The sequence below is a fragment of the Penicillium bovifimosum genome (genome assembly GCF_028826915.1).
Source record: "Penicillium bovifimosum strain IBT 22155 chromosome Unknown utg000007l_segment0_segment0, whole genome shotgun sequence".
Lineage (NCBI taxonomy): Eukaryota > Fungi > Ascomycota > Eurotiomycetes > Eurotiales > Aspergillaceae > Penicillium > Penicillium bovifimosum.
Genome location: NW_026622716.1, coordinates 1052621 through 1067723, shown reverse-complemented (window position 1 = coordinate 1067723; position 15103 = coordinate 1052621). Strand labels below are relative to the sequence as shown.

The following is a 15103-nucleotide window of genomic DNA, read 5'->3' as shown; positions in this document are numbered from 1 at the left end:
ACCTGGGGATAGTGGTCACATGACCAACTCTAACCTTGGGACCATCGTCTCGGCCCGCACCTTCTTATGTGCTTATTTATCGTGGACGTCGGAGTCGTTATGTGGTAGTTATATCGGATAAACGTGGTGTGTACCTGGGTTCACCGTAACTTGTGATGAACCCCTGCGCCACTGCAGCGTTATCTTAATTCGAACAAAGTCTCATTCATGTTCTATCAATAATTCAAGACTTGACTAAACAGATATCATCACTCATAACCCCTTGCTCCGTGTATTTAACCCATTGGAAATGCTTAGAATAGCCCGGCCCGGAAGATAGACAGCACAACCGACAAAAAATGAAGAAGAAAAAGAAGAAGAACATGGACAACCGAGTGACAGAAAGTAAGATCTCGTCTCACATTTCCTCAAAGGCACAGTCGGGATGCAAGACGAACATGATCTTGCTGTCCGCTTGGTCGGCGCCTTCGGTTCCATCTGTGAGGCCGGTTCCAGCAATGCGCAACAGGATTTTGTCCTACAAAGAAATCTGTTAGTGACATGCGCCAAATGCAGATGTACAGCTATTGCTGTAGGAAAGAGAACACGACGAACCTTAACCATGCGTTTCAAAACCTTGCCTGCCAATTCGCGCTCACGCTTGTAGTCCTCCTCGGTGTTCAATTCACCCTCAATCTGCTCCAAGTACCAGAGCACAAGGTCTTCCTCCTCGACACCCTCGCCCGAGTTGACCTCGTCTTCATGTACTCGCCTGACCATCTGATTGAGGATCTTGGCGTACTTGTCAAAGGTGATCTTGGTCTTCTGTCGTTCCGATGAAGCGGGGGCCGGGACTGGCTCCGCGACATCGCGCATAGGGCTATCACCCTCGTCGTCGCCGTCAGCCATCTCGTGATCTTCATCGGCGTTGGTACGGGTAGGCTCGTCCTCGTCGATCTCGACATCATCCTTCTCAACAGTCACAATACTCTGACGGAGAAGATCGTACGCCTCAACGACGAACTTGGGAACGACTTCCTCGACACAATTGGCCTTGGCGACGGCCTCGGACAGACGGATCAAAGACTCGAGTTGACGGACAGTGATACGGTATGAAGAGCGGCCGATACCTCCCTGGGCATCGTTGGAGCGCAGTTCCTTGTATTTCTCAACCAGCAGTGCCTTTGCCTCTTCGGTGAAGACAGGGCGGAAAGTGCGCGCGAATCTAATGTAGCGTTGCAATTGTTCTGTGCTCAATTCTGGCTTGACGGCCTCGTCGCGGTTCATGTGCACGTTGACAATGTGCTCGGCAAGACTGCGGTCGACTGACTCCTTGGGGTCATCGCGGATGACAAAGAACACATCGAAGCGACTCATGATTGGGGCACTGAAGTTCAGGTTGTTCCGGAGGGTCTGCTTCGGGTCGTAGCGGCCGTTGACGGGGTTGGCGGCGGCAAGGATCGATGCGCGGGCATTGAGGGTAGTATGAATACCGGCCTTGGCAATGGAGATTGTCTGCTGTTCCATGGCTTCGTGAATGGCAACTTGATCGGCGATATCCATCTTGTCGAACTCATCGATGGCGCAAATACCACCGCCGTTCTAGAGGGAGAAAGTCAGCCGAATTTATCATCAATTTTAGCCAATCTTAAAACATACCGCAAGCATCAGAGCACCAGCTTCGATGGTGAACTCGCCTGTCTCGGGGTCCTTTACCACCGAAGCGGTCAGACCAGCTGCTGAAGAGGCTTTACCACTGGTGTAGACTGCGCGAGGATGGAGAGAGCAAATATACCTGGATTGTTCGTCAGTGATCGAAGGCCTTACGTGGAGCATCTCGAAAAAACATACTTTAAGAACTGACTCTTACTAGTCGAGGGATCGCCAACAATGCAAATATTGATATCACCACGTAACTTCAAGCTTTCAGCCGACGTGGATTTGCCGACACCACCAATCAGCTGCAGAAGCAGACCCTTCTTAATTTGGGTGTGACCATAGATCATGGGTGCGATTGAGTCAGTCAATCGGGAGTAGATATACTCAGAGTGCACCAGTTGCTTGAGATCCTGTACCTCGGCCGGCGTGAGACTCTGCAGGAAAGCTTCTTGGGCCGATTCATCTCCAGCATCGACATCCTGGTTCTGGTTCAAGGACGCCAAGATGTTATTTGACTGGCCGCTGAGCTGCTGCTCCGGCTTTTGGCCGGGGGTAGTCGTGTCTGGCGTAACCATGCAGGAAAGGAAGGCCAATCTATACGTCAGATCACGTACACCCAGAGATTTCAAACCAGTGACTCCGCCACCACCGACTTCGGTGCCGCGGAATGAAGTGTTATCGCGCACGGCTTCAGGGCGCACACCGGGAAGACCCAGTTGACTGACATCAGGGACGACAATCAAGGTACCTGTGAAAACGCAACGTTCACCGGCCTTGGCGCGATCGACCATCTCACCACGCAAGATGACGTCCATGGTGCGGGGCATACTACCAGTTGGAATTTCGTGGGACGATTCTTGGAGTTTGATCTTTTGCCAATCGACGAACGTACTCTTTCCGATATCCAAGCGCCATCCCACGCGGTTACCGCAAGTTGTATTGGGGCATTCGGTTGGCTCTGTGTATTTGAAAGTCTGCTCAACACTGGGGACGACAGTCTTGCAACCTTCACAGATGAAAGTTCCCAATGAGAGTTCCGGCCGGACTTCAGATGTTCTCGTAACTGTGCCGGAGACGGAAAGCAACTTTCCAATCTGATTCGTCCGAAGCTGTCGCAGTCTGGAAACCAAGGGCAGATTGTAAAATGCAAGTGCAAACAGCTTGTCGGTTTGCTGGTGACGGGTCTTCTCGCGTATTTGACGTTCAAGGTCAGGGTTGTCTTCCATGCCCGCATATGCCGACGCAACAGAGGTACTGGCCCGCGAGGAGGAGCTGGCAGTCATTCGGTGGGAAACGAAGTATTCCGGTTCGTACTTGGCGATTAGGTTGTGCAGACCCTTGGTGAGGAAAGGAAGGAATCGATAGTATTGACCAGCAATGGCATCTGCCAGGACTGGATTATTGATGTGTGTGAAATCAACGTAGAGAGTCGATAACTCGAACTTTTTCATTCCCTTGATCTGGGCGATATAATATTTGTCACTGAGGAGTTCTCCAGAAGAAGGCGGCGCAGAAGATGACGGTTCATCAACGTATGACTCGAGTAATTCTTCGAATGCTACCCGAACTTGCTCTGCTGCATCGTCGACGACTGGCGGTGGCCCAGGGGCATATGGGTTCCGCATACGGCTGACAGCAGAGCTCCCCGGTCCGACAACCTGGTCATCTGGGTAGGTATTCATATCACTCATGGGGCCATTCCCGTCCGAGTGTCGAGAGCTGGGCAAATTGTCTGATCGGAGGTTGTCACGAGAGGGAGCAGAGCCCAGCTCGGACTGGAGCACGGCATCGAATAAGGAAGACATGAAGAAGAGTTAATGGCCTGGAAATGGCCGGCGAAAAATGGGGTTTAGGCTCTCAGGTCTTCGGGAAAAAAAGGAATGCGGAGAGGTGATATCGTGGACTCGAGGTTGCTATCTTAGATTTTCGTGGGTCTCCTTCGCGGTTCTCTTGGGCAACTAACGCGCGACGCGAACGCGTGTCCGGATAATTGGTTGATCCTATACCGGCGCGTTAAGTGGTTTCCTGATTATGTAAGTAAATGGTCTAGCCTAATCGAGTAATAGGTCCTCTTCATCACTCCGTACTACAAATAACATTTTTGAATTTTCGCCAAGCGCCCTGCCGTCATGAGGCGCATAAATGTCAGCCTTTGAGTTTCATACGTATTGCATGACCTGCATTGTAGATGGTGCCTCTCACAAGCCAGGTTTTGTGCTGAGCATATACCTAAATAGCGTTACAGCCCTATCTTTAGGGCGTAGGGTTCGAAGCCTAGACGGTTCCCGTTCCCATGGATCAAAAGTTTAGGCTGCACGATGTGGATCTAACTATGAGCGGCTTCTTAACTCAATTTCCCGGGCGAAGATAAGATTTAGATATGTCCGAATTCACGACTTGCAATTCACACCTACTGTGCGTATCAGCGTATGTTGGTAGTGTGATCCATACGCACACAATATATTCGTTACAACCGAGTTGAAGCCAAGTTGGATGTGGGGTGAAATTGAATCAAGTCTCCGTACTACGGAGTAGTTGGGAAGCACACAGAAATGTAGCTCCACAATCAATATCCGAGGTATCCCAAGTTTCAAGTGCCGGGAAATAGATTCCAGGCTTGAATTTTGATGTTATTTACCGGCACTGGCTGACACTGGACATGGGGATGGATAACTGAACACCAAGGTCAATACGCCAACAAAGCGATTGCTCTAGACCGGCGATAAACGTCTTAGGGCAGTGCTGACTACCATATTACTAAAACAAAAAAATAGAACATAAATCGCAAAAACTGACTGCCGGTTTATCCTTTGGGTAAATGGTTGATACTTGGCGCTTATATAACAACGCCTCTCCCCCCCGGGATGCCCACACTTGACCCATCTGAAACCCGTTCATTCCCTACTCGGGGAATTATATGGCCCCTCGCATTGCATCTGTGAGTGTCTTAATTTAGCGTCATTTCCTTGACCACCCTTCATTGCGTGCACATCCTACCGTGGCTCTACTAACCCCGATAGGACTGGTGTCTTGCAATGGTTTCTTTCAAATCCCGAGTCCTTGGCTGGAGGAATCTTGGTGATCTTCCGTCAGTGATACTACAGCTCTGACCGCTTCCTTGAATCGAACAACGAAACCCATGTCTTTGCAGCTCGACATGGCTGAACACGAACGACGGCTAGTATCGACACTGACCAAGCGAAACGGTGAGCCTTTGTCAGGCCCAGCTGGTACGGATGTCTCGGGTATGCCTCCACCCCCCGCCTCTACCACTGACTCCCTCACTCTCGTGGTCAATCAAGCTAAAGCTTTGTTCCAATAGCACAACCTGTCTCTCAAGATGGGCCCCAGACCACTAAGCCTGGAAGGCGACGACGCGCCGCCGAACCGAAGAATAAATTACCCAAGGCCCAACACTTCTACTTTGTCGACCGGAACTCGTCATCCAAAGAAAAGCGCGCTCATGTTATGCGTCACCATGTACAGGAGAAAAGGAAACAGCGCAAAATGTCGCATGAAATACCCTCCACACAGCCAATCACGAATTCTACACCATGCCCGATAGATGAATCCACACGAATCGTTCAGGGGCCTCCACCGGTGTCGGTCTCGACAGCTGTACACAAACCCCCTAACGGCGATACTTCGGTATGGCAACCGCATCCATCTGCTCAGATAGCCAGCCACACCGAAATCCCAGACAACTTAGGTGTAAGCTCAGCCGCCCGAGATGACAGAACCGAATGCTAATACTGTGGTTGTATCTCAGCTCCAAATCATGTGTCCGAGCATGAAATCGCAATCTCACCCTTCTCTGCCACAACACATTGGCTCTCCAATCACGATAATGGATGCCTCTCGCAAGGATCCGTTCTCTAGTCTGCCGATCGAATCCCACACTATGGATCATGAATTGGCCGACTATTGGAGGAACAAGTTGTCGTACTGGTCCGGACAAAACCTCCACGTAAAGAATCAGATCTTTCGCACGGCTATGGGACATCCTCTCTCCTTCGAAGCAGTAGTCCTTTCATACTGTGCACGGTGGAAAGCGCAGCTATACGATTTACCCGACAGTTGGGAAATCCAAACCCACGTGGGCCATGCCGCGAAGTCCGTTGAAGAAGCCTTCTCAGGCTCGGCGCCAGTCAACACGGGTGTCTTGGCAATGTCATTTGGCGGAATGGCCCTGCACGAAGGACGCTTCGGGAGCAAGCAACTGGCCCAGACGTATATCGACCGCGCGGTTCAGCTCATGCGTCCACGCACAGGAGCCAATCGGCCCGTCGAAGTCTTCATACACTACATTAGATACCTTATGATGCCCCCAAACCCCGAGATGACTCCGACCGATCACCAATGGCTGCTCACCTTTCTGCGTGGATCCGAAGACCTCATGCGCCGACACAGCACCCCTGAATACCTCTCCCAAGTACCCAGTCGGGCTCAAGCGTTCCAAATGCAAAGTCCGCTATTCTCTCTCCTGTCCAATGGGCCACGTCCCTCCCAGGTTCCGCAAGAGTCGCGCGTCTATGTGGTTCGAGACGCGCATACCCAAGAGGTCAGCCAAACGGCGGCCCTCATCTATATCACGGCGATGCTGTGGGAATATCAGGAAAACCCTGATAAGACAGCTCGATTTCTCCAATATCTCAACACGGCGGTCAAACTCCACCATCTCGATCGGGACCCGGCGTGCGAAACCCTTCTGTGGTTACTGCTAGAGGAAGGGTATGACTCCGATCTACGAGACCCTGAACGCGGATGGTCTACTGGCGCGCTTCTCAAGGTGCACAAAACGCTTCGGCCGGAACTTCAGTTCCACTTCAATGAGATTCTTATGAGTTTCCTTTCTTTGTCGACACCTGTTCGTGGTATCGACTTTTTCGAAAAGGAGCTTCTACGTGGTAAACCTAGTTATCAATGACATATTGGTTTAATTGAGGCTTTTTACAATTTTGGAAACCGCCACCTAATCATCCGTGATATAATACATTGCGAGTTAATTGCCAAGCTAGGCTGGTTCTGATTAGGATGATCTGAGAACCGCCCTTGACATCGACGGGACCTAGGGCATATCCTCTACGGATTCGTGGTAGACGATCCAGCCTGGGGCGCCTGGGCAGTGGGAACGAAGTTGACTTCCCGCATTTGCGCCACACAGACTCACAGAAAGCATTTTAACCAAAGTTTGGACACTAATATCAGGTTTCTCTGGCGATAGAAATTGTTGCACCGCGAGGAGCACAGAGCAAGTTTGCACAGGCGATTTTATGCTACGTAGGTATCCAGCATCGCATCCCGTAATAAGGCTTGATTCTGCTGATGGAAGCGACATTCTTCAGTTTGGCGACTTTTTGTCCGGTCATTTGGTTTGCTAGAGAGCAGGGAATCGGTATTCATTCGTGTATACCGATTAACTAGCATCACGGCGTAGTAATTTGTTTGAGGATCCATTGTCTTTTTCCCAACTACAACAAGCGAGGGAGATTCGTTGGCAGTCGCAAGGTCACCCCGGGGTCGTCAGGACCCATGGTCCAATCGGCTTCCTTGCTAGTTACATCCACATGGTTGTTAACAAGACAGTGGACTTTTTATGGGCGATGGTAGCTTGAACAGTGAACACCTTTGAAGGGATCAGCGTCGGCCTCGACCTGCAGTAGTCGAAAAAAATGTTTGCCGAATCCGGCTGCCAACTCTTGAATCGCGTCGACTACGTTATATCCCCCAGACAGCGGGGTCGGAATGGATTTGCGTCTGGACTCTGGAGACACGATAAGATCGTGTAATTTTCCGAGACCCAGCAGGCAAAATGATACGGTTGTGAGCTTGTTTATGATGTATGTTGTGAGCAACTGCCCGCAACGGTGGCATTTGCGCTTTGTGGAGCTTCCAGGGGTATTACCATTGGTGTCTCCACGAAGTCCTACTCCGGAAAGACACAAGGTTCTCTGATCAAGGTAATGTGCCTTTTGTGTCTATGCTTTTAACCATGAAGTACTTGCTGCATGTTTGCCACTTTGCGGTCGTGTCATCATACATGCATACAGGAGTGCGTATGCCAATTGCCGCCAAGGTCGTAAAGCGATCGACGAATGAAATCGCACACCTGGAGCCAATCCCTCCTGTGGATCGGCACTGAGGGTCAAAATCTGGCGCCAAGGGCAACTAGTGGACTGCACTATTGACTAGGATCTCGGTGGCCAGTCCATTAAAGTCGCACGTTGGCAAAGTTAGCGAGCTCTCGCATAATCTTTACCTGAATCTCAGCCGCGCCGCAAAAATGGGAAAATCGATAACTTGGTCTCATAATGAACTGCCTCTCAAGAAGAGGAAAAAGAAACCTCCTTATAGACAGATCATGAACCATGGGCACTGGGGGTTTGCCCCAATCCAATCAGTGATGTTGCCAGAAGTTCTTTGAGAGATGGTCCTAACCGAGTTTATACAAATCAGATGCTGATCAGTGATCTCACTTGCTAATGTGGATTAATGTGGGCGACGCGGTATGTGGGAGAATGCGCTTCGGTGGTGTGGAGATATCTCAGCCTTCCGTAGGTTGTACGGTTGTACCCCGTTCATATCGAATTCCGCATGAGGATGCACTTCTTCGCCTGACGTCTTTCCGACGTAGGACCATGGATTCTGTTCCTTTTATTTTTTTTATTTATCCCGAAGACAAGACTTAAGGCCCCGGAAACGAGGGTCAAAGACTGACCTCACAAAATTCATGCTCCCCTTGTGTCTCCACTCTCTTGATTTGTATTGTATGACGCTTAGACTGGAGGTTCCTGGTACTCGGGACCCTTTGTCCTGCCAAGACATTCCCATGTGAAAAATTCGACCCAAACAATGTATGGGGGAGTAGTATCGGCGAAAGGAGATGCTCAGCACATTTCAACGAGTATTTCCAGTGTTCACAGCATCCATCCCTTGCGCTAGTTATCAATAACCCCTGTCGATTGAGCGTCATGATCGCCCTCGGTTGAAGTAGCTCATTCAGCTGTGGCTGGGCCGGTGTGGCTGAGATCGGGCTTGTCCGTGACCCGTGTAGAAGCTCAGCAGGAAAGGATCGTCCATGTGCTCGGAGACCGAGTCATTGATTGCGATGAACCAGCCGATCTCAGATCACATTTCGATCAAGTCTGGATCAGCCACTGAGTGGCTACTGGAGTGGATATCCTTCGTCAACAAGGTGTCAAGGAGTAATGCTAGTTAGTTAGAGAAGTTCCAAGCTAGTTGGCACTTAGCAGTTAGCACATGTCAAAGCTACAAAGAAAATTAAAATTAAAATTAAAATCAACACGAAAATTCAATTTGAGGATCGAATTACGTCGTCCGATCGTAGATCTTGGGCCCCTCTGTGCAAGTTTGGGATGGGATTCCGACTAAACTTTATCTTCTCTCGATTCTCCCTTTTTCTTCTTTTCCCACAACCTGGGGAAAGACTCATTTTCTTCCTATTTTCTGTGAATATAGCTTGGAATATACTCTGGATATACTCCAAAACATATTCGCAATGGCTTTCGACACTGTCCACCGGTTGGTGGCCAGGAAAGAGGTATGCCCCCTGTCGCGCTCACAAGCTATCTGTTTACTGACAGAAAAATCCTAGAGAGAGACCGATGCCTCACCATCTCTGTCCGCCCTGCTTACCACGCTCATTCCTGCCTTGCTCGCGGCTGTGGTGATGCTGATACTCTTCATTATCCTGCGTAAGAGCCATCGCAGAACCTATATGCCCCGTACCTACATTGGATCCCTGAAGCCATGGCAGCGCTCCCCCGATTCGCCGACCGGAACCTGGAACTGGATCAAGGCTATGTACCGGCTTCCCGACACATACGTTCTGCAACACCACTCAATGGACGCGTATTTGATGCTTCGTTTCTTGAAGCTGTGCTCTGTCATCCTGTTCGTGGGTTGCTGCATAACTTTCCCCATCTTGTGGCCTGTCAATGCCACGGGTGGTGGTGGCCAGACTCAATTGAACATGTTGAGCATTTCCAACATCGACGAGACTCAATACGGTCGCTACTTCGCACACTGTTTCACGGCTTGGATCTTTATCTCCTTCGTCTTCTTCATGGTGACTCGCGAGCATCTATTCTATATCAACCTGCGCCAGGCGTACCTTTTCTCGCCCGCCTACGCCAGCCGAATTTCATCGCGCACTGTGCTATTCACTGCCGTTACCCAAGATCTCCTGGACCGGGAGAAAGTTCGCGACATGTTCGGCCGCGACAAGGTCAAGAATGTCTGGATCGCGACTGATACGAAGGAGCTCGAGGAGAAGGTCAAGGACCGTGATTCTGCTGCTATGAAGCTCGAGGCTGCCGAGACTAAACTGATCGTGCTTGCCAACAAGGCGCGCGCCAAGGCCCTTAAGAAGCAGGGCTCGGCTGAGAACCCTGAGACTGAGATTGGCGACGGCCAGTTCGATGATGAGTCCGGCTCTGTCGCTGCGCGTTGGGTCGAGGCCAAGAAGCGTCCTACTCACCGTCTCAAGATGCTTATTGGCAAGAAGGTCGACACCATCAACTGGGCCCGTTCTGAAATCGGCCGTCTCACTCCCGAAATTGAGGAAATGCAGGCCAAGCACCGTGCTGGAGATGCGAAGCTGGTTTCGTCCGTCTTTGTTGAATTTTACCACCAGTCAGATGCCCAGGCTGCCTTCCAGTCTGTGGCTCACAACCTTCCCCTCCACATGAGCCCCCGCTACATCGGTTTGGACCCTACCCAGGTGATCTGGAGCAACCTCCGTATCAAGTGGTGGGAGCGCCTCGGTCGCTACTCAGCTACCCTTGCCTTCGTCTGCGCTATGATCATCTTCTGGGCTATTCCCACTGCTGTTGTTGGTGCCATCTCCAACATTGACTCTTTGACCGACAAGGTTCACTTCCTGAGGTTCATCGACTCCGTTCCGGGATGGATCAAGGGTGTCATCACTGGTCTTCTGCCCACTATCTTGATGTCTGTCCTCATTGCACTGGTGCCCATCATTCTTCGCCTGATGGCCAAGTTGAGTGGTGCTCCCAGTCTCGCTGCCGTCGAATTGATCGTTCAGAACTGGTTTTACGCCTTCCAGCTTGTCCAGGTCTTCCTGGTGGTCACCCTCGCCTCTGCAGCTACTAGTGTCGTCACTTCCATTATTAATGATCCCTCCTCCGCTGCCTCCTTGCTGGCCAATAATATTCCTCGCGCATCCAACTTCTATATCTCCTATATCATTCTTCAGGGATTGTCGTTCAGCTCTGGTGCCCTTCTCCAAATTGTTGGGCTGATTCTCAGCAAGGTGCTGGGCAAGCTGTTGGATAGCACTCCTCGCAAGATCTACTCTCGCTGGTCAAGCTTGGCTGGTCTCGGATGGGGCACAGTCTACCCTTCCTTCACCCTGTTGACCGCTGTTGGTATGTTCAATCTCGATGCCACATGAATAAGTTCGTAATTCTAACCCACTGTCATAGCAATCATCTACTCCTGCATTGCCCCGCTCGTTATGGGCTTCGGTACCATCGGTCTCTACCTGTTCTACTTCGCCTACCGCTACAATTTGCTATACGTCTCGAACGCAACTATTGACACTCAAGGTCGCTGCTACACTCGTGGTTTGCAGCAGCTCACCGTGGGTTGCTATATATCCATCGTTTGTCTGATTGGTCTCTTTGCCATTGGTTCTGCTGCCAACCAGATCGCCGTCGGTCCCCTGATCCTGATGATCATCTTCTTGGTCTTTGTCGTCCTGTTCCACCTCGCCATGAACAGCGCCATGGAGCCCCTCCTCAACTACCTGCCCAAGAACCTCGAGCTCGAGGAGGAGAGACAACTCGCCGCCGACAAGGCTGCCCTCGGCGCTCCGTACGAGAATCCGGACTCCGACGATCTGACCGCTCCCACCGGCTCCACCGTGGCTCCGGCCGACAGCGGTGTTGCCGGCGCGGACAACGGCGTCGACAAAATCGACTCCGCCGAGAAGGGTGTCGTCGACACTTCTTCTTCAGAGCCAAAGCCCACAGAGCCAAAGCCCAACCTGTTCACCAAGTTCTTCCGCCCAGACAAATACGCTAACTACCACCAACTGCGCAAGCTGGTTCCCGGCGGCGGCGAGGCCATGTCCTACCCACCAGAGGCCGAGCGCGATGCCTACTGCCACCCGGCCATCACTTCACAGCCCCCTCTCCTCTGGATCCCCCGTGACCCTATTGGTGTCAGCGCCCAGGAAGTCGCGCACACCCAGCGCGTCATCCCCATCACGGACGAGGACGCCTATCTCGACGAGAAGTGCAAGATCCAATGGAACGTCGAGAAGGGCCTGCCCCCCATCTACGAGGAGAAGATTGCCTATTAAGCGCTTTTCTATCTTACACCGTTCCTCGAGCTCTCGATCGAATCTTCAATCAACGATATGTCCAACCAGCCGGCAGACGCGTGCTGTTCTAATTTAAATATAAGAAACATGTCCTCTGCCGGCCATGTTTCTTCTGGTCTACTGTGATACCCAGTCGGGCCAGTTCGCGGGAACTGGTCGGCTCCAACCAGGAGTTTTCTTTTTGTTGTTTTGATCTATCTAATATTGGTTCCGGGCCCGTACGGCCCGGGCCTCTCGTTTTTCTATAATATCTAAATTAATCACATGGTGGTCCTTTGTTCATGCCTCGAGTCGAATCACCAGGTCTCATCTGAATAAAAATTTCTAACGACCAGAACCTGTCCAAATCCCACTCACATTATCAGGTGCGCACGATAGATAGTAGAAGCTGTCGGAAATACTGGGACAATACTGGGTACTCAACTATCCCACTATTCCTATTTAGGATGTATCATGTGACTTTTGTATCGTAAATCCCTTCGAGGGAATCAGATAGACAGATCAGACATACATTCGTTTATTGGATACACAAGATCGCTCCCCATTTGCTTCCACAGAAGCTGCTATTAGTATTATCGAACATGTCATTCCACTTCCAGAATACCCACAAACACATGATAGTGGCTATGCGTATGTAGTCAACCTCCGGAGACCGTCACATGGGCCAGCGTACAACGCTTCCATACGGGTTGGTACTGTATAACTTCAGTCAGCTGTGACTTCCTCTTTACTTGCTCGTTGTCATAGACGGTTCCAAACAATATTTAGTCCCGAATTTCCTCGGACTCTTTGCTTTCTTTCTCCTTTCTCCTCTCTCCATTGCCACTGGCTTTTTCTCATTTGCTTCATATCATTCTTCACCATGCACTTCGTTTATATAATTATATTCCTCCCCCGCCTTTCTCATCCCCCCGCTGCTGTGACGATCCACCTCCTCTGAAGTCTTGCCTTGTCGATGTGGATGAGGACTTGGAGGAGCTCCCATCTGACGAACCATTCGTCCGGAAGTCTGTCCATTTCCCGGATGATGTGGACCTCGTTCAGGCGAGGAGGAATCCAGCCCGAAACCTGCCCCCGCCTTGCTGGCGTGAGAGCATCACGCTTGACGGGGGTAAGTATCGTTCCTCCATCTGATGGTTCTGCGAGCTGACTGGGATAAATTACAGGTGGCTGGTGGGGGTCTGTGACTCCGGCGCACATATCGAGTGGTATTCAAATTCCCGGTAGGTAATCTTCCAACATTCTGTTTGACTTTGCTGCTTTTGCTCCCAAGTCACCCCAAGTCAGAAGCAAACGTCTCACCCTCTGATTCTAACAAACCATCACATCCCAGCTGAAGTCGAGACACCACCAGTGAGAATACTCTAGTGAGAAGTGGTGCGCCGTCTCCCGACCCAAATACTTGGCACCTCCCTCCTTCGAGGCGATGGGAAGACGAACGATCTGGCAGAGTCTGGACACGCCCGTCAAACCCCATTTCCGAGGGGCCTTTCGTGATCTACGAAGATCCTCCTGACCGTGAAGTGCCAATGATCGAGCCAGCGGAGCTTAACGACGTAGTCAACAACCGAGAGAATGAACAGCCATCTCCGAGGGGCCTCTGTATATTGCTGACCACACAAGCTCAGGGCAGAAACACGCGTTTCCGAATGAGACCGTGTAGAAGGCATCAGGACGTGTGATGGGTCGTTCGTGGGGATACCTGTCCTTATTGCACTCTACAGTGTGGGGGAGATGGAGAAGAGAGGGTGAGACTGAGACGAGGATGTGATCGTATCTGTGCTTCATGTATGACAGAAATGGAAAGTCCCTTCCAATGTGTGATGGTCTCTCCCTGTAAATGACTCAGCTGGACGAAGCTCCCGCTGTCCTAGATTAGAGAAGCTCGAGACGGAATCCATGTGATATTTATTGAAAGTATCGACCACTCAGGCCACATACCACTGAACAACAGAAGCGTTCCGGGCTATGATCGCAACCACTTGGCCCCTTGGGTCACATCCCTCTACGCCATGCGCCGTGTCTACCAAGAGGTGGTAGTCCCCCAGATGCTCTATGGGGTCGCCGTATGGTTGTGCCTCAAGGCAAGGACAATGCCTATGGAGAACGACCCAAAATCACACCGAGTACACCGGAATCTAGCAACGCGCCGCCCAATTAATATCTGGAGAATTCAGGTCGACCAGCACACCCGCACTCAAAATGGAGCTGTTCCATCTATTCATCGAGCTCCATCTGTAGCAAATGATCGAGGAAACAGCTATCCGAATCCTGGCAAGATTAGCCTGGGCTCGGCCAGAGCGCCTATGCTGGTTACGCCTGCGCACGACCAAAGAGACCAAGGTTAAACCTTAGCGGGCGCGTACCACTGGACGCCCACCAGTAAAATACAAAGAGAATACCGAATACCCCTAGGGCCTAGGAGGCCCGAAGTGCGTTTGTTCTAGCGCCATGGGGGGCACGAATCCTATGCGTCATTGAAGGAGCGGTAGCTGCGTGAGGAACGCGGCTTCAGACCAAGTCCCTCTTTCAAGGAATCAAGACAGTCTCACAATACTAATACAAGAAAAACTAAGAAGGAGGCCCGACAAGATGAGACCCCTCCCTGGCAGTCTTATTCTTTACCGACGGCAGTGGTCTTGAGGACCAACTCGCCAGTTGGCGCTTCCGCCGCCGCGCCAAGCAACAACGTCTTCTGCGACGATAATTGGGAACTTTGCACGGATTCATAGTGTATCTTGACGTGCTCGACGGCATTGGGATGGTGGCTGCCAAGCTCCAATACAACCAAGGTAAGAAGATAGTCATCACCGGTTGTCAGGTTGCTATCCAGGCAGTGCAAAATGCAAGGCCACGACTGACCAGTTGGCAGCATGTCGGGAAGACTTAAAGAGCATTTTAATCTCATTTATCCATTGATCACATACGAGCCCTCAGACCAGCAGCCGCACAGCACACGCCTACGTCAGGCATGGTTACCCTCAACATCCGCTGGGTTCACGCACACGTGGGCGTAACTGACAATTGCCAATTGCCAATGAGACATTGAGACTCAGACACTTCGACAGGTTAACTTTAGACTCACCAGTTGTCACA

The 15103-nt window shown here is 51.0% G+C and overlaps 6 protein-coding genes across 6 annotated transcripts; 3 read left to right on the top strand and 3 right to left on the bottom strand.

Annotated features, from left to right (window-relative positions):
• Window positions 1–397: 397 nt before the first annotated feature.
• On the bottom strand, window positions 398–3443 carry N7515_009320 (MCM DNA helicase complex subunit MCM6; the record flags this gene model as incomplete). Its single annotated transcript, XM_056670064.1, has 4 exons — window positions 398–517; window positions 595–1581; window positions 1639–1774; window positions 1831–3443. 4 exons carry the CDS (start codon window positions 3441–3443, stop codon window positions 398–400), a joined length of 2856 nt encoding a protein of 951 aa, XP_056517863.1.
• Window positions 3444–4777: 1334 nt separating this feature from the next.
• Window positions 4778–6565, top strand: N7515_009319 (uncharacterized protein; the record flags this gene model as incomplete). Its single annotated transcript, XM_056670063.1, has 3 exons — window positions 4778–4883; window positions 4961–5286; window positions 5408–6565. 3 exons carry the CDS (start codon window positions 4778–4780, stop codon window positions 6563–6565), a joined length of 1590 nt encoding a protein of 529 aa, XP_056517862.1.
• A 2592-nt stretch (window positions 6566–9157) lies between these two features.
• N7515_009318 (uncharacterized protein) lies at window positions 9158–11986 on the top strand (the record flags this gene model as incomplete). The annotated part of the gene is made up of 3 exons (XM_056670062.1): window positions 9158–9199; window positions 9254–11048; window positions 11106–11986. 3 exons carry the CDS (start codon window positions 9158–9160, stop codon window positions 11984–11986), a joined length of 2718 nt encoding a protein of 905 aa, XP_056517861.1.
• A 924-nt stretch (window positions 11987–12910) lies between these two features.
• Window positions 12911–13207, bottom strand: N7515_009317 (uncharacterized protein; the record flags this gene model as incomplete). The annotated part of the gene is made up of 1 exon (XM_056670061.1): window positions 12911–13207. The coding sequence occupies one exon, from the start codon at window positions 13205–13207 to the stop codon at window positions 12911–12913; it is 297 nt and encodes a 98-aa protein (XP_056517860.1).
• Window positions 13208–14019: 812 nt separating this feature from the next.
• On the top strand, window positions 14020–14355 carry N7515_009316 (uncharacterized protein; the record flags this gene model as incomplete). The annotated part of the gene is made up of 1 exon (XM_056670060.1): window positions 14020–14355. The coding sequence occupies one exon, from the start codon at window positions 14020–14022 to the stop codon at window positions 14353–14355; it is 336 nt and encodes a 111-aa protein (XP_056517859.1).
• A 266-nt stretch (window positions 14356–14621) lies between these two features.
• Window positions 14622–14882, bottom strand: N7515_009315 (uncharacterized protein; the record flags this gene model as incomplete). The annotated part of the gene is made up of 1 exon (XM_056670059.1): window positions 14622–14882. One exon carries the CDS (start codon window positions 14880–14882, stop codon window positions 14622–14624), a length of 261 nt encoding a protein of 86 aa, XP_056517858.1.
• Between the last annotated feature and the right edge of the window lie 221 nt (window positions 14883–15103).